The sequence below is a fragment of the Anopheles arabiensis genome, chromosome 3, assembly GCF_016920715.1.
Source record: "Anopheles arabiensis isolate DONGOLA chromosome 3, AaraD3, whole genome shotgun sequence".
Taxonomy (NCBI): domain Eukaryota; kingdom Metazoa; phylum Arthropoda; class Insecta; order Diptera; family Culicidae; genus Anopheles; species Anopheles arabiensis.
The window spans coordinates 34,521,040-34,544,692 of record NC_053518.1 but is presented as its reverse complement, the minus strand read 5'-3'; the positions used below and the strand labels follow the sequence as shown (position 1 = coordinate 34,544,692).

General features: G+C 48.1%; 3 protein-coding genes across 14 annotated transcripts; 2 read left to right on the top strand and 1 right to left on the bottom strand.

Annotated features, from left to right (window-relative positions):
- Positions 1-716: 716 nt before the first annotated feature.
- LOC120904265 (embryonic polarity protein dorsal) lies at positions 717-23,578 on the top strand. 12 transcript variants are annotated; one of them, XM_040314143.1, is made up of 8 exons: positions 717-823; positions 1,936-2,381; positions 6,591-7,123; positions 16,231-16,257; positions 16,441-16,500; positions 20,540-20,974; positions 21,039-21,433; positions 21,507-23,578. In XM_040314143.1, the coding sequence occupies exons 3-8, from the start codon at positions 7,099-7,101 to the stop codon at positions 23,463-23,465; spliced, it is 2,901 nt and encodes a 966-aa protein (XP_040170077.1). In that variant the 5' UTR covers positions 717-823; positions 1,936-2,381; positions 6,591-7,098; the 3' UTR covers positions 23,466-23,578. The 12 variants fall into 12 exon arrangements, with proteins under 12 accessions (XP_040170077.1, XP_040170074.1, XP_040170072.1 ...); XM_040314140.1 differs by having other exon boundaries at positions 759-1,005; XM_040314138.1 differs by having other exon boundaries at positions 759-1,182.
- On the top strand, positions 9,046-10,693 carry LOC120904268. The gene is made up of 2 exons (XM_040314149.1): positions 9,046-10,363; positions 10,443-10,693. The coding sequence occupies exons 1-2, from the start codon at positions 9,161-9,163 to the stop codon at positions 10,644-10,646; spliced, it is 1,407 nt and encodes a 468-aa protein (XP_040170083.1). The 5' UTR covers positions 9,046-9,160; the 3' UTR covers positions 10,647-10,693.
- LOC120904267 lies at positions 10,388-12,316 on the bottom strand. Its single transcript, XM_040314148.1, has 2 exons — positions 10,989-12,316; positions 10,388-10,913 (listed from the first exon to the last, which is right to left on the bottom strand). Exons 1-2 carry the CDS (start codon positions 12,282-12,284, stop codon positions 10,716-10,718), a joined length of 1,494 nt encoding a protein of 497 aa, XP_040170082.1. The 5' UTR covers positions 12,285-12,316; the 3' UTR covers positions 10,388-10,715.
- Positions 23,579-23,653: the final 75 nt, after the last annotated feature.

The following is a 23,653-nucleotide window of genomic DNA, read 5'->3' as shown; positions in this document are numbered from 1 at the left end:
GTTCGTATTGTATGCGTACGTGTAGGGGTGTTCATAGGGTTGGTGGGGGGGGGGGGGGTTATGAAACAGTCATTAGTTTTGTTGTGGAATTTGTATAATAAAAAATATATATAAAAAATGAAAGAGAAAAATCTAATCGATTGAGCTACTATAAAAACTCACTTTAAACTGATATTTTATAATTAAACAAATATAAATATGTTTTCTTATAATACTGTCCCTCATCGCGCTCGTCACACTGTGCGAACAAAACTGGTTGAAAACAAATGATGACATCATAAACTGGTCTCGGTGGTATCAGTGTACTGTCCGCTCGTTGCGGCCACACAAGAACCGAACGGCCCTCTCCGTGCTCTCTTTCGCTCACACTCAAACTCTCTCATTCTCTCTCTCTCTCACACACACATACACCCCTTCCATCAAATGCACGTGTTTATCGTCGTCCGTTCGGTTGTAAATGGCTAAATGGCTAGAGGTTCGCGCGGCAAGGGCAAAGAAGATGATGACGATGATGGGTGCGGAATTGGCGGTGGGACCATCGATACGCGGATATACACACGGCCAGCAGTGTAGTGGCTGTGACTGTGTGTGACAGTAGTGACTGCAACACATTCGCGCTCCGCCGTGGACGAACATCAGCATACAACACAGCACGATAGAAGTAGTATTAGTACGTTTGCTACTAGCGCTGTGTTAGTAAGCAGCAGTAAGCCACAAGACAACTAGACGGCGAAACGGCACGTAGTGGTGCCCCAATACACAGTGGCCCCTTCATTCGCGAACGGGTAGAAACGCGCCGTCGTCGTCGTCTCCCGACACCTCAGTAAGGGGTTTTTTTGTTGTGTGCTGTTGTGTGTGCTCCTACTCTGTTTATATTTTCCCAGCGTGCCAGTGTGTGCGTTAGTTTTTCCGAGCACGCTTTTCCCGAACACCGGTGTGACGGGCGTGATCTCAGGACACACAACAGTTTCCCGCACCGTTGAGCGACGGCGGCCTTGTCAGAAGGTTTGCAAACGTCCACCCGATAGGATCTCGATCTCGCTTGGTCGCAGACAAACAACGGAGGAGCCCTACCGAAGGGAAGGTTTTATCAACTGTCAAAGAGAGCTACCAGAGAGCAGTGTGTGTGTGTGCGCGCATATTGTGCTGGAAAGACGTCAAGAAAGTGTGAACAAACCAGTGGTAATGTGATAAGTGTGTACGGTTTTTTTTTATGAGTGTTCAGTGTGAAAGTTTTGATTTCCGTGATTTTACACCAGAAAATTAAAGACACAAAACAGCAAAGGAAATAAAGCCGATCACGATCGAAAAAACTCGCTTTGTGGGGTGATTTCGAGTAACGGCGTCATTTTACAGGTTAGGAATTCACGGTCGGCTTAACACCACCGTGGTGGCAACCAGTACAGAGGCACAGGTTCATCCTGTCAAAACAATTAAACCGATTCGATTAGTGGAATGATGGAAGAAAAGGGGTTTTTTGCTTGCTGTTTCCCATACGGCAAGCTCTTTGTTTTGTTTTTGTTGCACTTTTTTTCTGTAATTGTCTACAATTCACGCTGCACCTCAGAAGTGCATTATGGTTTGAGCGGGCGCTTGGGAACCGTTTTGGGGTGTACTTTCCAGCCCCGTACCGGCGCAACACAATAAAAACAATCAACAAACTATGGCCGCGGATTCGGTGCTACCGTTTGGTTCAGTTTTGGTTCGCTTTACGCGTTGTTGTACGTTGCACCAAGAGGCAATAACAGTAGTAGGCTTTGCCACCTGCCTTCTCCAAAAGGGGCTCGAAGGCAGTAGGCCGCGAGTATCTTATCATTTTTGCTACTACCGAACGTTAAGTTATCAAGGGCCCGGTTGTGCCGAAGGGACGTGCTGCCTCACGAATGGTCTTATCATTGATTGCTTCTCTCTCTCTCTCTCTCCCTCTCTTTTTAGTGGTCATATTTTACCAACAAAAAAAACATCAAAAACATTTAGCGACATTGATTAACCAGAGCACAACACAGAGACGAAGGTCAGTTAGTGCCTTTGCTGTTAAGAACGAAGTTGGAGCCGGAAGCGGCAAACAGTGGTGCTAGGGGCTCGGTTTTTTATTTTTTTGCTGGCTGAGAGCCGGTCAGTTGACTTCTCAAGTGTGTAGGAGATCTGCTTACGGACAAGTGCGTTTTATTCTTGGACACGATACATCCACAGCGGGTGTTATCAAGTTTGAGTGCGTGTGTTTTAAGTGCATGTGTGTGTGTGTTTGTATGTGATAGTGTGTTTTAAGCTGCAGCTGCTAATAGGAAGCTGCTAACACATTGTATCAAATCCAGTACAGCAGAACGCATTTGTTGAAGAGTTAAAGACTTAATTTGTGTACACTATTTGGATGCTGTAAGGTAAGTTATCGCCTATTTATTCTCTTCTACGTTATGGGCTTTTCGGCTAAGCACGATATTATTATACCTCACTGATTGCCGGTTTTTTTTGTTTGTGCTTTCACACTGACTACCCCGCCCAATTTCACCTATTTCTGTTTCATACACACCGTGCAGCGAAACCACTTGATCTTGAGCACACAGCATATCCGCGCTACCAACTCCAAATCATAAACCAACACCTTCCTACGTGCCCCTCCCTTTCTGGCTGTGCCCAACAGAAGCTTTTGGATGTGCATGAGTCATCCGTTTCCGCTTCGTGATTTGCACCACCTCCTCCCGTCGCCTACTAACGTGCACGAACGCAAACGATTGACTTTACTTATTCACACTGCCAGGCTGCTATTCCCTCTCCCAACCAAACCACCCCTCCCCCTTCCCATCCCCTTCTCCCCTCACAGTCGTCAATGTCGTTGTGCTGTAACAAAAACATTCATCCACAGCATGCTCCGATAATATGTCGCAACCGCTAATAATAATAATAATAAGATGGTCCTCGGCTGCATGTTGAGTGGATTCCGTGGAATTGGCGCTAAAAGGTCACTTGTGATGTCAATAGACCTTAATTTAGTGTGTGAAAACATATCCGATGGATAGAATGCACACAGTGCATCCTTACTTCAGAAGTGACGCAAAGTGCATTTACCACTGCAAGAGTGACGCACAGTGCATCCACTATTAGCAAAGCTTGTTGAAGATTGAATTCGCAGCACAGACACAGTCATTCCTGGGATTCACGGTAGGTCTAATTTAGAGGAGCCGCCTTTTCTGCTTCTTTTTATTCGTCCCTTTCTTCTTCTTTTATTTCCTTGCTGTAACGACCTACGGCAACCATACTGGTTTCATATAGACTCTTACTTGTAAACCCAGTAACAATCAGTCCTTGTTATGAGCGGACGAGAACAGATGGGAATCGATCTCGTCCGACCTTCGAAGACCCGGCGCGGCTATCAAATAGACCACTGAACCGTTCCCAAGAAAGCCTGCACTTGATCCATAAGAAGAGAGAGTCACCCTAATCCCTAACCCTAACCCCAGAAGTCACCCGAATAATATAACAAATAACAAATAATAATCGTTTCAAAGTTGGGAACTTCTGGAGGTTTAAACTCCAGAACTTCCGGGTTTTCTAAGTCAGAGATGTCTCATCTTTACATCTATATGGACTACATGTAGAAGTTGTCTTTCCAAAATCATACCATAAAAAAAACATCAACAAGTACCATCATTCATCCTCCTCGGGATCCGTTTTTCCCGCCTTTCGCTTTCATAGCGCACCAACCAATCATAATCCCTTGCAGTACATTACATTACATCACCTTCAAACATGCCCATCCCATCCCATATCAGGGAGGGTAAACCCGCTCAAACGCTCTAAAACCCACCGAGCCTCCCGATCATTCGCGGTCAGTGGCACAATTTTCCCGCAAAACACAAACTTTCCCGCACAAAGCTCATCCTGTGCTATTAGACGCACCCGCCAATCCTTATCGCCCCCGGAGAGCGTCCCAGTGCGTATGTGTGTGTGTGCGCATGTATGTTTTAACATCACCTTGGGGAATCCCCAGCAACACCTTCGAAATGGCAAAACCGGTTTAGCCTGTCATCTCCACTCCCCCTTCTTGTTTCCCCCCTCTCTCTCTCACTCAATTAATTCTGGATCTACGATTGAATAGCTCCCGATACACAGCATCTAGTGACCGGTTTACAGTACACCGCGCAAGGGTCTTAATTAAGTTCGCCCCTCAATGTACTCACACTTGCAAAACAAAAGCAACGGCCGTAGCATAAGTGCACGATCGTACAATCTATATGGCCCATTCGTTGACCAGTTCCACCCCATTGATGACATTTATTTTTAATCGTCCCGTCTTCCCGACTTACACCTTTTACCCTTTTTTTTGTTTTGCCTGTTGTTATTGTTTCTGTTCGATGTCACCGACGTCGTGTGCCCGGTAAAACCCAAACGTAAGGATTTCCCCATTCACGAGACTTCACGCGCGGGCCGGACGGTGCGATTGTGCGTGTACCACACAGGTGGGGGATATCCGTGGCAAACGTTAGAAAAAAAAACAAAAAGAAAAATACAAACACGCTCGCGAAACGTCACCGCTTGCTTGGGTGTGCAGATTACGCAGGTTCGATGCTGCGCGCGCGCCATATCTGTGAGTGTGTTGGATCTAAGTGCTGCCAAGTGGTTTGTGTGACACTAGAGCTACCGAGTAGGAAACATTGGATGTTCGATTTCTTTCCTCTCTCGCTTACTCTCACTCAGATGTAAGCAATACACACGATCTCGTTCGGCTCCACGCGCCTGCTGGACTCCAGCCGTACACCGTGCGTTTGATGTAGGAAAATCAGACTGTGTCTGTGTCAGTCTGTGTTAGTGGGGTGCGCACCCCTTCGCGGAGCTCGCTTCCCCTTCCCGCGATCATCCTACGCACACTTTCAATCACTGATCGTGGGGCCGTTTCGAATGGATCGCCCCAATCACCACTACCACCACACACACAAACGGTGGCCAATCGTTCCGGAACAGGTTCGCGATCAACCACTGACACACGCACACACAGATGCATTGCTTCCCAGTTTCACCCCTGTGTTGCGTCTCTCACGCGATCGTGGTGAGGGTTGGTTTTTTTGTTTCTTCTCTTCCACTCCGTTGTCTGTCTGTATGTAATCTCATCGCATCGTCCACATACAAACCGGAACGGCGGTGCGAGCGCAGTGTATATTTTGCCCGTTTGTTTCTCCGTATTTTCCACACCCCTCCTTGTCCCTGTCCCTGTTCTCTACAGTTGATGAGCGGGCGCGCGCGCGCATGTTACGATCGTCGCCAGAACGAAGCGGCGGAGTACTTACGAGGAGTCGGTTTCGGGAGCAGCTTTAGCAGATCTGTACTCAGACAGTTTTTCGTCCTGCTGCAGAACGGTTCAGTGTTGAAGGCGTCCTAGCTAGTGCACCGGGAACTTCCCCGGGGATAAACCAAAACCATTGGAGGATAGCAAAGTTTGCTTAAATTGTGCACACAAGGAAGAGCTTTCGATAAGTCGATTGCTAGCGGTTGCCACCAGCGGTGGTGTGTGACATTGTACCCGTTTGCCGGCGGTCCCGAATGGTGTGCGCCTGCTTCTGGAGCACGGTTAGTGTTGAGCTGCAAGTGATAAGGCCAGCCTCGGATGCCCCGTTGGCAGTGAGTGTGCTGAGTTTTGTTGGTTTTCTTTTTGTGACTAGCCTTGGGAACAAAAAATCAATGTGATAATGCGTTTGGCTGCATGGTTAGATCAGCCCAAAACTCGAACGAAAGTGAACGCGCCAAATTTTAGGTGTCTTTTGTGCAGTTTTGACCCATTTAGTGTTAAATAGTGCGTGTAGATCTTTCAACTCAATGCATTGCTCCAGTAGTTGTACCGATGGTACCTTTCACTCGCACCACGATTTCTCTAAATTCGACCCATTGCTTCTTGATGGCGTGTTCTTTTTCTCTCCTATTAGTGCTGTTTTGATTTTGTGTTGTTGTTCGCGTCACAGACAGACTCTGTCGGAGTCTGACATGTCTGGAAATGTAAACCTGTTTTCAAATGCTTCTCCCACTCAGAAGAGACCTCTTTTAGATTACGGATCGGTACCAGTAAAGCAAAAAGCCATCCCAACAACTGCTTCTTAATGTCACACGCATTCCGATTAAAAAATAGCGAAGTAAAAGCTTTTATTCCACACGCTACTGCTTGGCCGATCAAGAGCCCTTTTCCCCGTCTGCACAGTATCTGTTTCGTGCTTGAGAGCTTAGTTTGCCTGTTTCTTCTCTTGCTTTAACACGCTACACACCTTCCCCACCATATTTATTGGTTTGTTGTTGTTCCACCTTATTCCACCCCTTGTGCATGTTGTGAAGGCGTGCTTTGGCCTGTACGTTAGTGTGTGTGTGTGAGAGTTTATGATCATGCGTGTGTGAAGTTTGTCTATACATGTTTTTGAAGTGCGCACTTTGTTGTTTGCCTGTTTGTCCGTCCACGCTTCTGGTACGGCTTTCAAAAAGCTTTATATTTTTGTTTGCATTTGAAAAGCTTCAAGTTCAGTTATTTGTTTTACTTTTGCTGCACTCTTATATCGTGTAAGAGCAAACAATTCAACCGTTGTCGTTATTCTGTGTTCTTCTCTCTTTCCCAGGCGTTAGTGATCTAGTTTATTGTATTGTTTGTCATCGCATCTACAAGATGATGATCAGTGATGTTTTGGTACAAGTAAAAACGTAATACATTAGTACAAACAGTAACTATAACATTTTGAAGTTTGAACGTGAGCATATTGAAGAGGCATAAACTTTAGAGCTTAATGGCGGAGTAGGGCGTACTAAAAATCAGCAACATTTAATTGAAGCAATTATTACTACCGTGTGCCATTCCTCTGTGTTTGTGCTGATTACCCGACCACCTCTGGTCAAGTGTTTCTCTGTGTGTGTGTTTGTGTTGTCCACAGTGCGAGAGTGCATTCACGTGCCCAGCAGCACGACTGCACTTGACTTCAACGTCGAACGTGGTTCGACATCGTCGGCTCACGCAGCCCGTCGGTGGGAGTGAACATTTGACTAAACCACAAACACATCTTTGGCAGCAAAATAGTGCATCAGCATCAAAATACTATTGCAGCCATATACTATTCACACCACACAACAGCAATGGCGGGTTATGTCAACGGTGCAGGTATGGTTTGTGTATGCTTTCCATTATGACGCGTAGTGTTTTGAGTTTGCTTCATTGTTTGTTTGTTAATTTCGATCATCAACTATAGCTAGTTCAATCACAATGTCTACCGCATTGGGTGGAATCTCTATAATCAGTGTTTTGAATCAGACGCATCCCGATAACCTAAGTGATTGCACTTTGTCAATCCTGTGTCAAGAGCCATCTATTTCCTTTTGAACCACATACCAATACCAATTCTGGGAATATTGCTAATCTACAATATGAAAAAAAGATCTAAAAAACGGTCTCGAAATAGTATTAAGTAGCGTCGAAGGATTTGTGCGTTAATCTGGAAATTAGAGCATTCTAACATGCGGGTTGGAAGACTCTGAGAGTTGGATAGGGTGGGAACATTAGATTATCTTGATAGGGAAATCCTCGATGACTCATATCGTAGAGCATGGGAATAATGATGCTCTACATCACTTCACCATCATTTCCACAACCTCGCTAGAATATGTGTCGCATCAGTGGTTGGGCATTAATTTCCTGGTATCTTCTATTGTTATACACTCTCTAGACTATATGGATGTAGATGCATTATATCAAAACCCGAATTTCATTTAATGTATCTTAATCCCCTTAAATTTTATTCTATGTTTGAATCTTATATATCTTAACAACCAATTTCTAGTTAAAAATAATTCTACTTCTTGTGGCATTGAAGATGGATTTCTAAACCCCCTGAATTGCCAACATTATTCTGGTGGCTCATGATCTATCAAACATAAACAGTAAACGCATCATTTCTTTCCTCATTTTACGAGCGGTACTTCCCAAAAATAAACCCCCCTCCCCCTCCAAGAATTCGTAACGCCACAGGCACAATATGTTACGCCGCCTATCGAATACTAATGCGCTGGAATGTCACGCAGTTCTGTAGCTAGAAGTTTGCATCGTAAACTGTTCTTATATTGCCAAAAATCCCCGACTGCTTTGTTACCTGAGGGCGATTTGATTTTCTTTCCTATTTCTTATGCTCTTTCCTCCTCATGAGTGTGCCTTGTATTCAACATGTAACTTCTAGCTAACTGTTACTTTTAATTCAATCTTATCTCCTGACCATTCTAACTCTTTCTACGATACAAATCAAAGCCTATCGAAATTTACATAACAAACAGCTGACCTTGGTGCAGGCCGACTTGCCCTTCGTGCCGGTCTCAAACCTCATCTTTCACCGCGTCTCCCGTGCGCATCACCGGATGCATCATGTGGACGCCTGCTGCAACGCATGACCGCATTCGAGCGTTCGCAGATTCACAAGACCCGCACAATGATCAACTATTGTGTTCAAATGCACGCGATTCCCGGCCACCCTGCATCATCATCATCTTCCAGCGCAGTGCGTGGCACGATACATCTCCCAAAGCACAATACCACCTTGGGGAAGCTGTACCCTGACGTATGCGAGATATCATTTGCGGGAGATGTAATTTTTAAAATATATTTCCCATAATTGGTCCGATATCACCTGATCCGGTTGGATGTGAGGTGGTAGCATCACCACTACAGGGCGCAAACTGGTTGTCTGTTTTTGTTTCTATATGGCCGTATGTATGGCAACTACTACTCCACACCCACATCCACCCGCTCGCCGGGTCAAAAAAAAGCCGAACAGAACGGGCTCCTCCGGTCAAGTGTTGATGCGATGATTAGGAATTGTCTAACTCACGGGGGTTGGCCGTTTGGAAGCGGTGGAGAGGGCATGGTCGTTATTATTGCTACTGATTATAATGGCGTTGGTCCCGCGTAGAACTACCCTTCCAGCTCTCTCAACCCTCCCTCAACCATACGTTACGTGGCGCATTTATTTCACGCGAGTAATGATGATATCGACGGGAGCGTTGAAGGGCTTACGGCCAAGCCTAGGTCGAATCTGCTATTCAGTTTGAAACCGGAGCTCATCCAAGTCAGCTCACCAGCAGTAAGCCTCCACCGTGTAGTGTACGCGTGTGTGTTTTGGAAGCTCGTACGAAACGTTTTGCGCAACAAACAATGCGCAAAATGCATCGCTCGTTCGTCAATGTGCTGCAACTGGTGCTGCTGGTGGCGGTAATGGTGTTACTAAGTGATTTATCAAGCGTTTCCGGCGCTTCTAGCAATCCGCTAGCAGATGACGAGGAGGTGGCAAACGCTACGATGGGTATTGTGGAAAGTGTATCCACTGCCCGTGCCGCCATGGAACGCTTCAAGCAGAGCGTCCCAAGTGTGGACTATCTGCAGCTGGCCACAGCCGGGCTGCAGGAATATGTGGCCAATGTTACTGGGAGGTTCGAGGCAACGTTTAAAGACTTCACCACGCGTGAGCTCGAATCGGTACAGCACGCACTGATCGAAACGATCCGCTACCTGAACGGGTACGAGTCCGTCAACTCGATCTCGATGCTGCAAAACCTTGACTACAGCATGTACAACCACAACCTGCTGCGCTCGATCAACAGTGATTTGCGGATCGCATCGATCAGTCTGTCGGAGGCGTTGTATGAGCAGCGCGACGTGAGCGTGGCGGTGGATGACATCTTTGCCGCAACGGATAAGCTGCAGGAAAATGTGCTCCGACTGGCGGACGTTATAGAGAAAGGGGAAGCCTGGACGGTGGAAACGAATGCACGGGCTCTGGCCGCTCAGCAAGGGTTCAACGAATCGATCGACCAGTACCTAAACGGGTCACTGACGCAGGTAGAAGATATTGTAACGGCGCTGGATGATTTGCGCACCTACGAGGAGGATATGTACCGGCGGTTTAAGGAGAAGATCTCAATCACCTTCCCAAAATCCACCACCAACTACTTTATCGCGCTGAAGAAAGCGCTCGAAAATACGATCCAGAAGATACGCATCAACTTCGAGAATCTGAAGCTCTACAAGCACCGAGACATTGAGCAGTGGCAGTCGCGTGGTTCCATCACCGCCCCAATCGGTTACATGACGCAGGTGGCGGTGCAGGTCGCATCCGATCCGATGCTCTCGAACGATTGCACCGAGTCGTACATCGACAAGGTGCTCACATTCCCGAACTTTACGCTCGCTCACGTGAACGGCTGCCTGGCGGAGCAGACGGCAAGCGAGAAGAAAACGTTCGCGATCATCGCGCAACTGCTCGACACGTACGTGGTCGGAGCGATCAATGCGTCGTACGGTGCGTTTGACATCTGCTTCCGGTATGCGCCGCGCAAGCTTAACCAGTGTTTGGAGTTGGTAAGAGCAAACAAAACAGTGAAATCAAGTTTTGTTGAACTGTTGCTTGATGATTTTGTTTTTATTTAATTTGTTGCAGAACGGTTACGAAAACAATTGGGCTAATGGAAGAATCTATAATGCGGCAAAACAGGTGGAATCGTTGGTGGATAGTGAGATACAGCACAACTTCAATGCATGTGTAGCGCAGAACGGGTACTTCCTGAACTATCACAACATTCAGGAGATGTGCATCTACAGCAAGAAACGAACGCGCTATCGTAATCGGTGGACAAAGAAGTAGTGGTTCATCATTGCCCCATTCAATAAAGTTACGCCTTGCGAATGCTATTCCCTGTTGATCTTTTTAATTTCACGCTAGTGGATAATACGTCGACGTATCGGCGGCGGCAGACATGATCCGACAAGATTCACGGAGTCCAGCATTTCGGACGAACTGCAATACGCGATCATTGCACAGTGGCAGCTCTTCCTGGACCTGCTGGAAGTACAGATGGCTGGCAAGGTCGAGCAGGAAGAACTTGTCCCTGAAGTCGATGGTAGCAACGATCTGTAGGATTAGAGATCAATCAAAACATGTCCGCGTTAATTCCCTCGTATTAACAACTCCACCTTCACTACTTACATCGTCCAAACATTCGCTCATCCTCTCGAACGGTTGCTGGAAGCAGATATTCAATCGCCCATAGACTGCGGTAACGTACGGCCGTAGGAAATTATTCGCAAGCGACACCAACTGCGATGATCCTTGATTTTCGAGATTCGTCTGCTCGGTTAGGCATGCCGCCACACGTGAAGTCACCTGTGCTGGAAGCGCGTTGAACGTCGTAACAAATCCAGTTGCGCAGAAATTTTCACCACTCAGTACGTCCAGCATGACGCGCGTGTACAGATCGGTTTCTTCTCGCAGGTAACTGAGTGGGTTATTGCCCTCTTTGAACAGGGCACTCGTCCGTTCGAGATTCTGAGCGACCGTTACCGTTCGCTGCAGCAAGTTCCCCGTCAAATGATCGATCGAATGATTGAGCAGATTTAGCTTCTGATGCACGGACTCGCTAAACAGTAGCGGCCAGCGGAAGACGAAGCTTTCGTTCGTGTCTTTGAGGTGTGTTAGAAGCGAGTCGGCCGCCGTCAGAAAACGGTAGAACGATGTGTTTGATGCAGCATTGTACCGGTCAACGTTGGTGTTGATAGATGCCTGGTTTGTTCTTAGCAAGGCATACGATCGGGCTTGGAAGTCGTTGGCAGCACGAACAGCTGCCACCAGAGTGCTAACACTGGTAGAGTACTCTCCGGATAGTCGCACAGTGTATTCCACTACATCCAGCAGCTGCTGCAGTGTCCCATTTGCCGACACTACCTGCAGAAACTGTTGTGTGTTTAGCGGCTGTCCAGCAACCGGCAGGACCGCATCACCCAACCGCACGAGTACTTCCGCCAGCTCTTGCACGTTTTGACCGAACGCATTCCGCAACTTCTCCAGATAGCTTGCCGTGTTCGAATTCACGTCGTAGTTAAACGCCTCCTTCAACACCTCGAGCGAGCTGGATAGGTTTCGGTTCCACTGTGCCACACCCTGGACGGCCAGCGTAAGCCGGGTGAAGACGACGGCCGGTGCCGTGGTACGATCGACGGCAACCTGTGCCACCTCGCGGAACACCTGCCCCATCACGGTCGTCGTATTGCCGACGTAATCGCGCAGTGCCGCCGCTCCAGCGCTGAGAAAGTTTGAAGACGTTGGGTTCAGTCCACGAACCTGCAGCTGGGCGGCGTCTAGATTGCGCACCACCGCGGTGGCGGAGCTGGCAAGCCGGGCACCTTGCGGAAGCACATAATTGTTGCCGAAAAAGGGACTTCCTTCGGTACAGGCGATTGCAAGAAGCAGCACAACGACAGGCACCTTCACTGAACTAGACGCCATCGTTCCACGGTTACTAGTGTGGTCTTGGCAGTGGACGAAAGGCTTTCTTATAGTGGTGCAGCGATTGTTATCGCTATCGTAAACACGATATCGCTGTAAGATTTGCTTTTGGTGGAACCGGTGGCAGTAGAGCGTGTTGGTGGTTCCCCATCTTGCAGCTAAGGGGAATTTCTTGCTTAACTGCACGCCCCAATACAGAAGCTAATACTGTCTTAGGTAGTGCGCCTGTCACACCTGCATCAAGGTGTTTGCAGTTGCTGCAACAAAAACCGTTTCTGAGAAGACGTTACGATTGCGTCTGTTTGCATTTGGCGTCTTATCTCTAGATGAAAGCAGTGAAAGATCTTAATATCTTAGCACTCTACGCTTTCAAGAATCGTTCCGAGAACATTAAAACATCAGCAAGAACTTCTGTCTAATTAACTTGTAGCTGTAAGTACACGACCACACGTCTCTCGACAAGTCAATCGCCTCTGGAGTCGCTGATGACTGGTCAGAAAACAAGAAGTGCAGTAGCAGCAGTCTAAAACAAACAACACCGTCTGTGATGCATTTCCAACCCTCCCAGGGTGATGCACGATCGCTTTCACCAGAAACAACAGATCAGATGACAGACGGGCACTGTTTATTGCAATATCATAAACCGGCCACCGATCGGCCCATTGTTTGTACACAAGCGGCTTCAGTTAATCGTCCCGTGTCACGCACGGGAGAGAATGAAAGAAAAATCTGTCTCAGTGTCATGGCGCTTGTTGGAGCAAAACAAGCAAAACATCAACAAAAACCACCGCCAACCGGCGGGTGAAGATCACGATCGATGTGGCACCCCTGGCCGCGAGGTGAAGAAAGAACAAAATGATGAGGCGATGAGAGGATAAAAAAGAACTTTTAATCCTCAAGATGTTCGCGAACCCACATCACTTCCTTGTTGGGGCGCTGCTGCGGCACTTGCACTTGGACAAAAGGTGTGTGACAAGCGCGCGACCGCGCCATGCGGTACATTATCTTGCGTTTCTGTCTTGTTGGTGCATCCGTTGTGCAAACTGAACCATCCCCTGCTAAACACACAGCTCTGACCACTTGCTGTGTGCTGTGCGATGTGGGAATGATCTTGAACCGGTTTCACCAGCATCGGACTGCGTGCGTTACACGCTTCCCATCTGTTTGCTTGGAGGTTGTTCGGTCGATTTTTGTTTTATTTGTTTCGCTGCATTTACCACCCACCGAACCCCTGCGTCGCGTAATTCCATCCATTGCCCGGTTTCGTCGTACCAAACAATGCGTGATGATGATCGTGCATGTGTTCGTGCTCCGAGTCCAAGATCATCCAGTGTAGACGTGTAGTGTAGCGTAGTCGCGTAGTAGCTAACTGCTCTTGCTATTTATACACCCTAACCCTACGTGTGGGACAGTACTGCACAATACCAGACTGCGAGCAAATGTTGCACTGAACACTGAAATATTGTCGCCATTTCCTCGATCTCGACCTTGAGCGGGTGGATTAGATTCAACCGATTGTGGATGAAAAGAGGGACAGGATCTTCGGCAGCAGGGCATTAAGTGATCCGATCATTTGTCCGAAAACGTCGTCATGCTTGCTTCCGTGAGCAGGCGAAGATGATACATCCATTCCCTGCCCACCCCGGTCCGATCAAAGCCCCGGATCGAGTGCGATGGCAGCATGATTTACGACGCGAAGCAATTTATGGCCATCCATGGTTGATGTTCGAAAATTGCATTCGGTGTATGTACCCTTCCATCAATGCCACGTGCCCTGGGGAGGGAGTTGGCCCTTTTAGGGTGACTGAACGCTCCCCATCCCTCGGGGTCATCAAGGCGGAACGGCGGTTAAAAGTCAAGGAAAGCTGCGTACATCGCTTCCAGCAAAGAACAAAGCCAACGCGCGGAACATCACATAAAAGCGGGAACAAGGAACCCACATGCAAATTGTATGTGATGCAACACATGCTAAATCTGTCATGGATCGCTTCTCGTTTTTTTTTGTCAATTTGTTGCAGGCACTTTGAAGTCAATTCGCAAACTCGCACGCGGTTAATTAACAGAAGGTACTGCTCACCCCATAAGTGACTGCTCATTAATCTTGTCCACATAGGAAACCAGCAGGCTGTTGTATTAACGTCTTTTTTCTGTCTCTCTTCCACTGTACACGATCGCACACGAACGACAAGTGTTCAATTGCGTGTTACTTGCCCAACCAATGGGAAGCGGTGGACCATTCCATTTCATTCCCCGATGACAGCGACTGCACCATGCGCCTCCATCGGGACGGGAGCAGACAGTAAAAAGTGAAAATGCATTCGCAAACCCAGGAGCTACCTTCGGGGGGTGGTGGTGATGCACATTCCTTTTCTTTTGCTGGAAGGATGGAAACGATTTATGGAACTTTGCGATGCTCTAAATAGGAGGAGCTGACATGGGCTGGGATGACAGTGAGACATGATGATCTGTGTGGGGTGACGCTTGGCACCTTTCTTTTTGTGGTAATTAAAATACCGAACAACAGGTCCTATCCCCCCGTGCGTAGTACGCGCTCCCTAGGGAATGGAAAATTTTTCTCCAACAAGTGCGCTGGCAAGTGTGTCTTCTTTGTGTGCAGCCCCATGGTGTTTGGGGCACGTTCCAACAAGAACGAAGAAGGGAATGCAATCGCTACAGGCCAGACTGACCTTGCTACAACCTTAAACTTGACTGCTTGCTCAACCCTACGATACAAAAGCCGAAGCTTCCGAAGGTCGTGATTTGCATAGACAAAACGATCCACGATTGAATAATGATGCTTTTGGGAGGGCTCATGCTGCTGACTTCCTGTCCATAGTCTGTGACCCGCGGTTCTGGGGGCTCGTCCAGAGGTCGTTACTACAGAAAGACTGAGTTATGACTTCTTTTTTGTATTCTCTACACTCACCTGTACAACCGGTGAGGTACAAAAGACGTATCGTGTGGGTCGTTTGAAGCGACCGCTCGATATGAAAAATAAAAAAAAAATATGTAAGCAATCGATAACGCGTTACCATGCAAAATGGATTTGGTCAACAGAAAGGGAACCATCGGTGGTAGTCCCACAAACGCTAGCTTTCTTACCGATAAAACTTTGGAAGTGGAGGAATAAAAAACAACAACATAATTCTGCCTATGTACATAGAAGCCACCATGCTAAAACATAACACCTCGTCTGCGGGCTCTAATACACAGAGGAGGGAAAGTACAACAGCCCCCATTGGAATGTGTAACTCTCGCTCTTTCTGTACAGCAACCCGCTTAGGACCACACGAACCACACGAAATTCCTTCCCGCCATACATTCTCACTCACAATGCTCACTTCCGCAAACTACCACGCTGACCAAGACCGTGGATTCCGTGACCGGTTTTGCGGGGTCGGTCGGTGCTTCGTAGAAAACGCCGTTGATTACCTCCTCCACCTAGTCAGAGGGGAAAATGGAAGGAAATTGAGCTAGAACATTTCCCCACAAACACAGACACACCGTTGAGGGGGTCCTTTTGTACTCGGGTTCGTGGGCCGGGACTTTCACAACCACTTGCAATGCAATCGATAATAAACATACCACCAAGGGGGAAGCGCATTGTTGGGAAAGCGGAAGTGACAGATGGAAGTGGAAAGGGGAGGACGAAGAAAAATTCTTGACATTCCACACAACCCGCTCTACGGAGGAGAATCATTGCAACGGGCGTTGGGGTGGTTTATTTTCACTCAGTTTTTGTGTCATGCGTTTTCGTGTTAATGCTCTGGTTAATACCTTACAAAACATGTTTATAAACACAACGTTTGTGGTTTTGTTTTTTTTTTGTATCAGCTCATCTATTCTAATCAAAATATTTTCGCATTCTGTGTTTGTTTGAATGCTCTTTAACTTACTCGTTTGTTCTCTGTCTCTCTCTCTCTTCCTTTTTGTTTTTACATTCTAGCAGGAATAGACCTGTTAGATGATATTAGTAAGTATCTGCGCCTTTTAGTATGCAATCTGTTTACTTTGACAGCTGTCAAAGTAAAAAAAAAACCATCATCAGTTGAATAATTTGCGGAATAAATTAATACTAATTAAAATATTCCAACTTTCGAATAGTTACTCATTTTTGCCTCCCTCTCTCTCTCTCTCTCTCTCTTTGTTCTTACAGATGCAGCATTTCTACCAATAGAGGGCATTCTAGGAGAAAGTGACCTGTTGGATGATATTAGTAAGTAGCCATGCCCCTGTTATTATGCAATCTGGTGAACTCAACAGCACGAACATCTGTTTCACTCTCGACCTTGACCGAGGAAATCCCACCCGCAAACCACGTGCTTGACAAATGCATTTAGGCTAGACTATCTTCACGCTATCTGTTTTTCACACTTCAGGCGCTGTCAGACCGTACCGGATGCGCCCAATTGCACTGCAGCAATGCAATCCGGCTAGACGGAATATTTTTAACAATTTCAATTGCGATAGTCAAGACATAATTTGCTACAGTCGCCTTTGGAAAAACAAGTGGCGTTTATTCGTCGATCAGATACAAAGAAAATTTCTAGAGAAACAAAAAAACGAAGGTACACGGTGAGTGTTTGTTTTGGGCAGTGGTGTAATTAGTTTCGCACACATTGATTTATGATGTCTCTTCTAGGGAGCGTCTTTTGCCCCCTATACTCGTATGACTAAGCCCCAAAAGATAGCAATCAATCCTGCTGCTGTGGTTGGAAATGGTCCTTACTCTTTCTCTTTTTCTGCGGCAATGTCGTAGGCGCACCGAGCGCCAAATAAATTGGCGTGATGGTGCGCCTGATGTCTCTTAGTCATAGGGATAATTTTTAGCATTGAGCTACACTGAACGCTACCACCGAGAAGCTGAAGAGTTGTTTATGATAATCTAAATCATTACCTTTCGTTTTGTGGCGCGGTTTGAAAGAGTTTAAAGCACTTATTTATACGATCTACGTCTTACAACTTGTTGGGGATACTAGTTAATGGTCTGAGCTAGTGTTACTAGTATGGATTAGCTCCTCACACACACATACACACACAATGACTCAGCATCTTGAATGGCTTAAGCTGAAAATCATACCCCCATTTCCACACCAATTCTTGGAAACCCAAAACAGCCGTCCATCCGCTGTCCTGTCTATCGTCGTGCTGCGCGGGTAACGTCTTGCTCTTGATCTTCCCTAGCGTCGCACGGAAGATGTGTTGGTCCATTGCGTCACATTCGTGCAAAAAAACAACCACACGCCCGTCAAATCCACATCATACAGCACCTGTCACCTAACATTCGATGACATGAAAAATGAAAAGAACACTTTTCAGAACTGCTACGCAGCATTACACTTCCCCCAGTGATCCAGATCCAAAACGTGCTGTGGGACAGAAGGGTGAACACAAGCCGAATCCTCATTAAATACATCAACACAGACTGTGCTGTAAAGCCAAAAAAAAATACACCGCGCTGGTTGTCTTTTAAATGCTGACACCCTGCTTCCGATGAAAACGGTACGCCAAAAACGCTGCACGACGACGCAGCCGCGAACGATCATTGTTCGTGTCATGCATTTATTTTTATGTTTGTACGATCATCGTCATCGTAACATTCGGCAGCAACACCAGCGCAGCAAAAGGCAACCAACGCACGTGTTTCATGTTGGCTGCGGATCTCGTGCTAACGCGTGGGGTACATTTTCGGACAATCATCCTGTAAATTGTTGCTGTTTTTTCCAACAAGGTGCTGATCACGCAAGGTGCTCGTGTGCCAACTGTGAGCTGTCACCTCGGTCAGAATTAGGCCATTTTCGCTTAATTATTGCTTTCATTAAGTGATTTGCTAATCGATCTACTTTTCTAATTCCAATATTTCCCAAGAGTACGAGCATTCAACTTCCTTTAAAAACCCAATCCAATGACCTTTACATCTCCCTAATCGCCGCTCACACGCGAAAGCATATTGCTTGGGGTTACGTTTTGTCGGTCAGTTTTGTTCCCTCTGCCTATTCCTCTTCTTCTGTCACTCTACCGAACGCACACCAACACAAAAGTTAGTGTCAATTTTCCGACCGACGATCACTGACGTTTGAACGATCAGTCTGATCCGCCTCAAGAGAACGCGCGTACGTTCTCCGTTGGGAGAATGTGCCTCTCTAGTGACCTATCCCTACAATCGCTAGAGCGCTACGAAGAGAAAGAGAGCATGAGAATGTTCATGCGAGAGAGTGGGCAAAATTTTCCTAACATTTTCCCTCATTTTCCCAAACGGTAGCGACCAGTTTTTGCCTCACGCCAGCACACGCAAGACACAGTCGTCGAACCATCGTCGGTGTGAGAAAATTCGATTCGTGATCATTGAGGTTCGGTTACTTTTACATTTACAGTTTAAAATCCTTTTTCGCGCTGTTGTTCGCGCTAAAAAAACGTATTCAAAACTTAATGTGACCAAGTGAAGTTTTGTTTCGGACCTGAAACTATCCGTTTTAGATAACTTCCGAATCTGCTGTGCTGTGTCAAAATCTGCTTCATTCGCTGTACAAAATTTGCTCTTTTCGTTTCCTCTTCTTCCTACTCTTCTTGAGCTGCTCTGTGACTAACCTAGTGAAAAAGTTCAAAACTTCAATCTTCTTCATCCAATCAGTGTCTAGGGTCAATTCCAATACTATTTAGAATGGAATTCTTCACCCAATCTCGTTGTCCAGTGATTGACCTTTTTTTTTGGCCAAAAGAGAGGGAGTTGGGGCTTAAAAATAATTTTCACCCAGTGAGATGCAGATGTTAAATGTGTATCTTCTCCCCGGGAACGTCTAAACGTCCGCTCGACATGACTGCTGCAACTCCCGGCAGGGCAGACAGACGCACAGAGTACCCATTGATGCAGGCCCCAAACTCAGGCCCCGCCACAGTGGCTCTCGATAGTGCGATGAAAATGTTTAAAAATAGATTTCTCCATTACAGTCAGACATTCAATCGGGCAACCGTGTAAACCGCCCAGTTGGTGTGGTGTGGTCGCAGACACAACCAGATGATGAGAGATGCAGGAACGGTGCTAGCTCACCGGGAGCGCTTCTAAATGAAATAGAAAGTGGAAAATTAGAAGATAGAGAGATAGACAGAGAAGGAGCGAGAGTGTTGCAGCAGAAGATTTGGATTTATTTATTTTATTCCCTAATATTCGGAAACATTTGAGCGGTCAGGCTCACTCTCTCTCTCTATCTCTCTCGTGCTCTCGATCCCTTAGCTGAACACCTTCAAGCGGGTGAAGTTGGCAACGAACACACTGGGAGAAGATCAGGTGTAGTAGCATTGAAGAAGAAGAAAACCCTCAATTTGAAATCATCGTACAAAATTAAACAAACTCGATCATACAACACGATCGATGGTGTGTTCATCGCTTTCGAATCGAAACGATCTGTTATTTGCCTGTACGCTAGACCTACACATACTCTCCTAGCAGTAGAACCTATATTTAAATTCGTAACCAGTTGTGCTGTTGTACGTGTAGATATCCAGGATTACGGCCAGCAGTAACATCCATTCCAAATTTCCCTCGTGTCTGTTTAGGTATCTAGACGATCTCGTGTAATCTGCGCTAGGTTCTCTATGTACAAAACCTTCCCAAGATGTCCTTTCCAACGCGTCCATACGACCCCCTTTCTTCCGGAAGTGTATCTCGCTTTCGTCCGACTGGTGATGATGCCTGCGAGCGACGTTACAACTCGTCTGCCTCATCAGACACGTCCACGTCCTCGTCCGACTACGAATATCTCAATCTCTTCCACAAACTCGATCATCTCCAACGATCTCCCCTGGCCGGCATGTACAACATGATCGTGCACAGCAATCCCGATATAGTTGTCAATAGTGCCGTGTCCACTTCTTGCTCTACCGGTAGTGCTGGTGGTGATAAAGAGAATGTACATACAGTTCTTCCTTCCCCAACTATTACCGTAACATCGCCTCCACCACCTCCAGCAACTACAACGCCCCAAGAACAGCACGAATCTCCGTCCAAAGAACCTTTATCTCCAATAATACCATCAAAACCAATCCAAAAACCATCTCCCGCGCCCCAACCGGAAGGTAATGATTGTAATTGTAGATAAAATCTGCTCAAGACACTTGTGCTTTGTTGTGGAATTGCTTTTAAGCCTTCGTGTGCTGCTGATGTTCCCGATTTAACACTGTCCTTTGTTTGTGTACACTATGAGATCTTTATCTTTATGCCACCGTTCTTTCTTTCTTATCCACCTTCTCCTCCCCAGTTCACGTAATCGGTAAAGATATACGCGAAGAGATGCCCCCAGTACCCAACCAACGACCGTACGTGGAGATCACGGAGCAGCCGCACCCGAAGGCGCTCCGGTTTCGCTATGAGTGCGAAGGCCGCTCGGCCGGATCGATCCCGGGCGTCAACACCACGGCCGAACAAAAAACGTTCCCGAGCATACAGGTGCACGGGTATCGGGGTCGGGCAGTGGTCGTTGTGTCCTGCGTCACCAAGGAAGGTCCCGAGCATAAGCCCCATCCGCACAATCTGGTCGGAAAGGAGGGCTGCAAGAAGGGTGTCTGTACGGTGGAGATCAACAGCACGACGATGAGCTACACGTTTAACAATTTGGGCATTCAGTGCGTCAAGAAGAAGGACGTCGAGGAGGCGCTCCGACTGCGCCAGGAAATTCGGGTCGATCCATTCAGAAGTAAGTTTGCTTTGCTAGAAATTGTTTCGAACTTCGGACATTTAATTCCCATTTCACTTTGCAGCTGGATTCGGTCACGCGAAGGAGCCCGGCTCGATTGACCTCAACGCTGTCCGACTGTGCTTCCAGGTGTTTCTCGAGGGTCAGCAGCGGGGCCGCTTTACCGAGCCGCTCACGCCGGTCGTGTCGGACATCATCTACGACAAGAAGGCGATGTCGGATCTGATCATCTGCCGGCTGAGTGACTGTACCGCCCCGGTGTCCGGTGGCAAGGAGATCATACTGCTGTGCGAGAAGGTGGTAAAGGAGGACATTAAGGTGCGCTTTTTCGAGAAGAAGGGCAACGCGACGGTGTGGGAGAACTATGCGGAATTTTCGCACACTGACGTGCACAAACAGGTGGCGATCAGCTTCCGGACGCCACCGTACAGAACGATCGACATCAGTGATCCGGTGCGGGTGAGTACCATTGAGCAACCCGAGAGAGGTATTGGTTGTTTGTGATGCACCTCCTTCCATTCTTCACATCCAGGTCTTCGTACAGCTGGAACGCCCGTCGGACAACACCTACTCGGAGGCGCGTGACTTCCAGTTCATCCCGCTAGACACAGGTAGGCGTCGGTTTTCGGCACTGCACCGTGAACTCATGAAAAATCCTAGCTCCGACACGCCCGAGAACCAGCTGTTCAAGCGCATCCTGCTCGAGGGCTCGAACCGGTCCGCCCTGGAGCAGCAGATGAAGCCGACCAATGGGTTCGCGCCCCAGCGCACCGAGCAGGTGGAGGTGATCGTGCTCGACACACCGAACGTGGAGGACAAACCGTTCGTGGCGGAGGCGGTCACGAGCGATCAGAAAACGACCGAATGGATACAACGAAACGAATTCAACGACGGTGGTTCGGGCTCGGGCGATGACAATCAGATGGTTACCGGTGACACGAACAACAACGTTTTTCAGCCCAATTCGTTCGATCTGCCCGATGGCACGAACAACCAAGTCGATGAAAATGCCAACGGAATGGTTCCTGTTGCCCCTGCTGCTGCTGCTACTGGTTCTGCCGCCGTTCCGGATGACGATCAGACACTGAAGGAACTGTTGGAGCAGGTGGCCGAGCTGGACGAGATCTACACGGATCATCAGCTGCGCCGGGAGAACCTAATGCTGGAGCAGGAGTTGAAGCAGCTCGAGCAAACCGTCCCCGTCCAACTCGGCTCGCCCGGTGGCCAACCGATGGACATTGACGAGGTGTTTGACGATGCGGCGACCTACACCAGCCTTCAGCGTGCGTTCAAGAACCCGCTCTCGATCACGCTCGGTCCACCGATTCCACCACGCCCCGAGCACGCCAAGCTGGACGCGGGCGTGTACGATGCGGTCGAACCACTGCACGTGCCCACGATCGACGTGACCTCGCTGAAGCGTGATTCGCAGGAGCTGGAAAAGCTACCACCGCTGCCACCGAAGCGTGCCAAACCGAGCGTACAGAACAAGGAAAACAACGCGCTCGACGCGAACGACGAGGTGCTGCTGAACACGATCATTCGCAAGGGTTCGATGCGCAGTCTGGCCCCGCGGCCCCAGTCCGATCAGATCATCATCATGAAAACTCCCGACAGTCCGCTCAACAAGAAGCTTCCCCCGACGCCACCTACATCCCCGACGAAGTCGTCCTCGGGTGGCAATGGGGCGAGTGATTCTAACACGCTGCCGAAGAATGGCGCCAAGAAGCCGGGCTTCTTCTCGAAGCTTTTCTCGCGCAAGAAGAGCAAATCCGACCTGACCGCTAGCACCAACACGCTGAACCGCAAAAACACACCGGGTGGTTCGAAGGAACCGAGCCTTTGCGTGGACTTGGAGGGCAAGGAGGGTCAGTCGACGCATCGTAAGGGTTCGCTGCGTGATGCTTCTGGGGAGAAGCGCAAAACGGGCAAACCGGTCGCGCGCAGTGTTAGTAGCGTCAGTGCAAGGCGACCCGCTTCGGATGCGAACTGTCCGGACTATATCTACATCCCGCTGAAGGGCGATGGGCCGACAGGTGGCATGCAGTCGCGCAACGGTGGCAGCGGTACGCACCTGTCGCTCCCGGGCAATGATTCGTACGAGCGGGCCAGTACGGCTTCGCTGCCACCGCTCGATCGTAAAGCGGTCAGTGCGCTGCAGCTGGATGTGCCGATACAGGACGGAAATCTCGAGCTGGTCGCGATCGCGGACGCTCGCAGCATAAAGAATCTGGTCGAGGGTAACTACGGGGTGCAACTCGACCCGAACGTCGATCTGACCGAGGCGGAACACTTTGCGCTTTACACGTCGATCGCACCGAACGCGGCACTGAGCGAGTTTGACGAAACGTCCTGCTACTACGCGCCGGTTGAGCCGAATCCACTCGCCAGCAGTTCCCAACAGTATCCACTGAACCAGCAGCAGCAGCAGCAGCAGCAGCAGTTCCAGCAGAGCCAACTCACGCGAATGGTCACCGATAGCGATGTTTGAGAGGAGCTGAACCATTTTATTTTTGATCCCCTTTTATGCCCGGAGCTCCTCCAGAGCAATGATTTCTTATGCATATCATAGAGCAATTGAAACTCATCCTGTCCAGAACACAATGATACTAATGTAACGTTTTTCTTTTCTTTTTTGTTTTTGCATATTATTTTGCGGTTTTCGCGGTCCTCCCCACA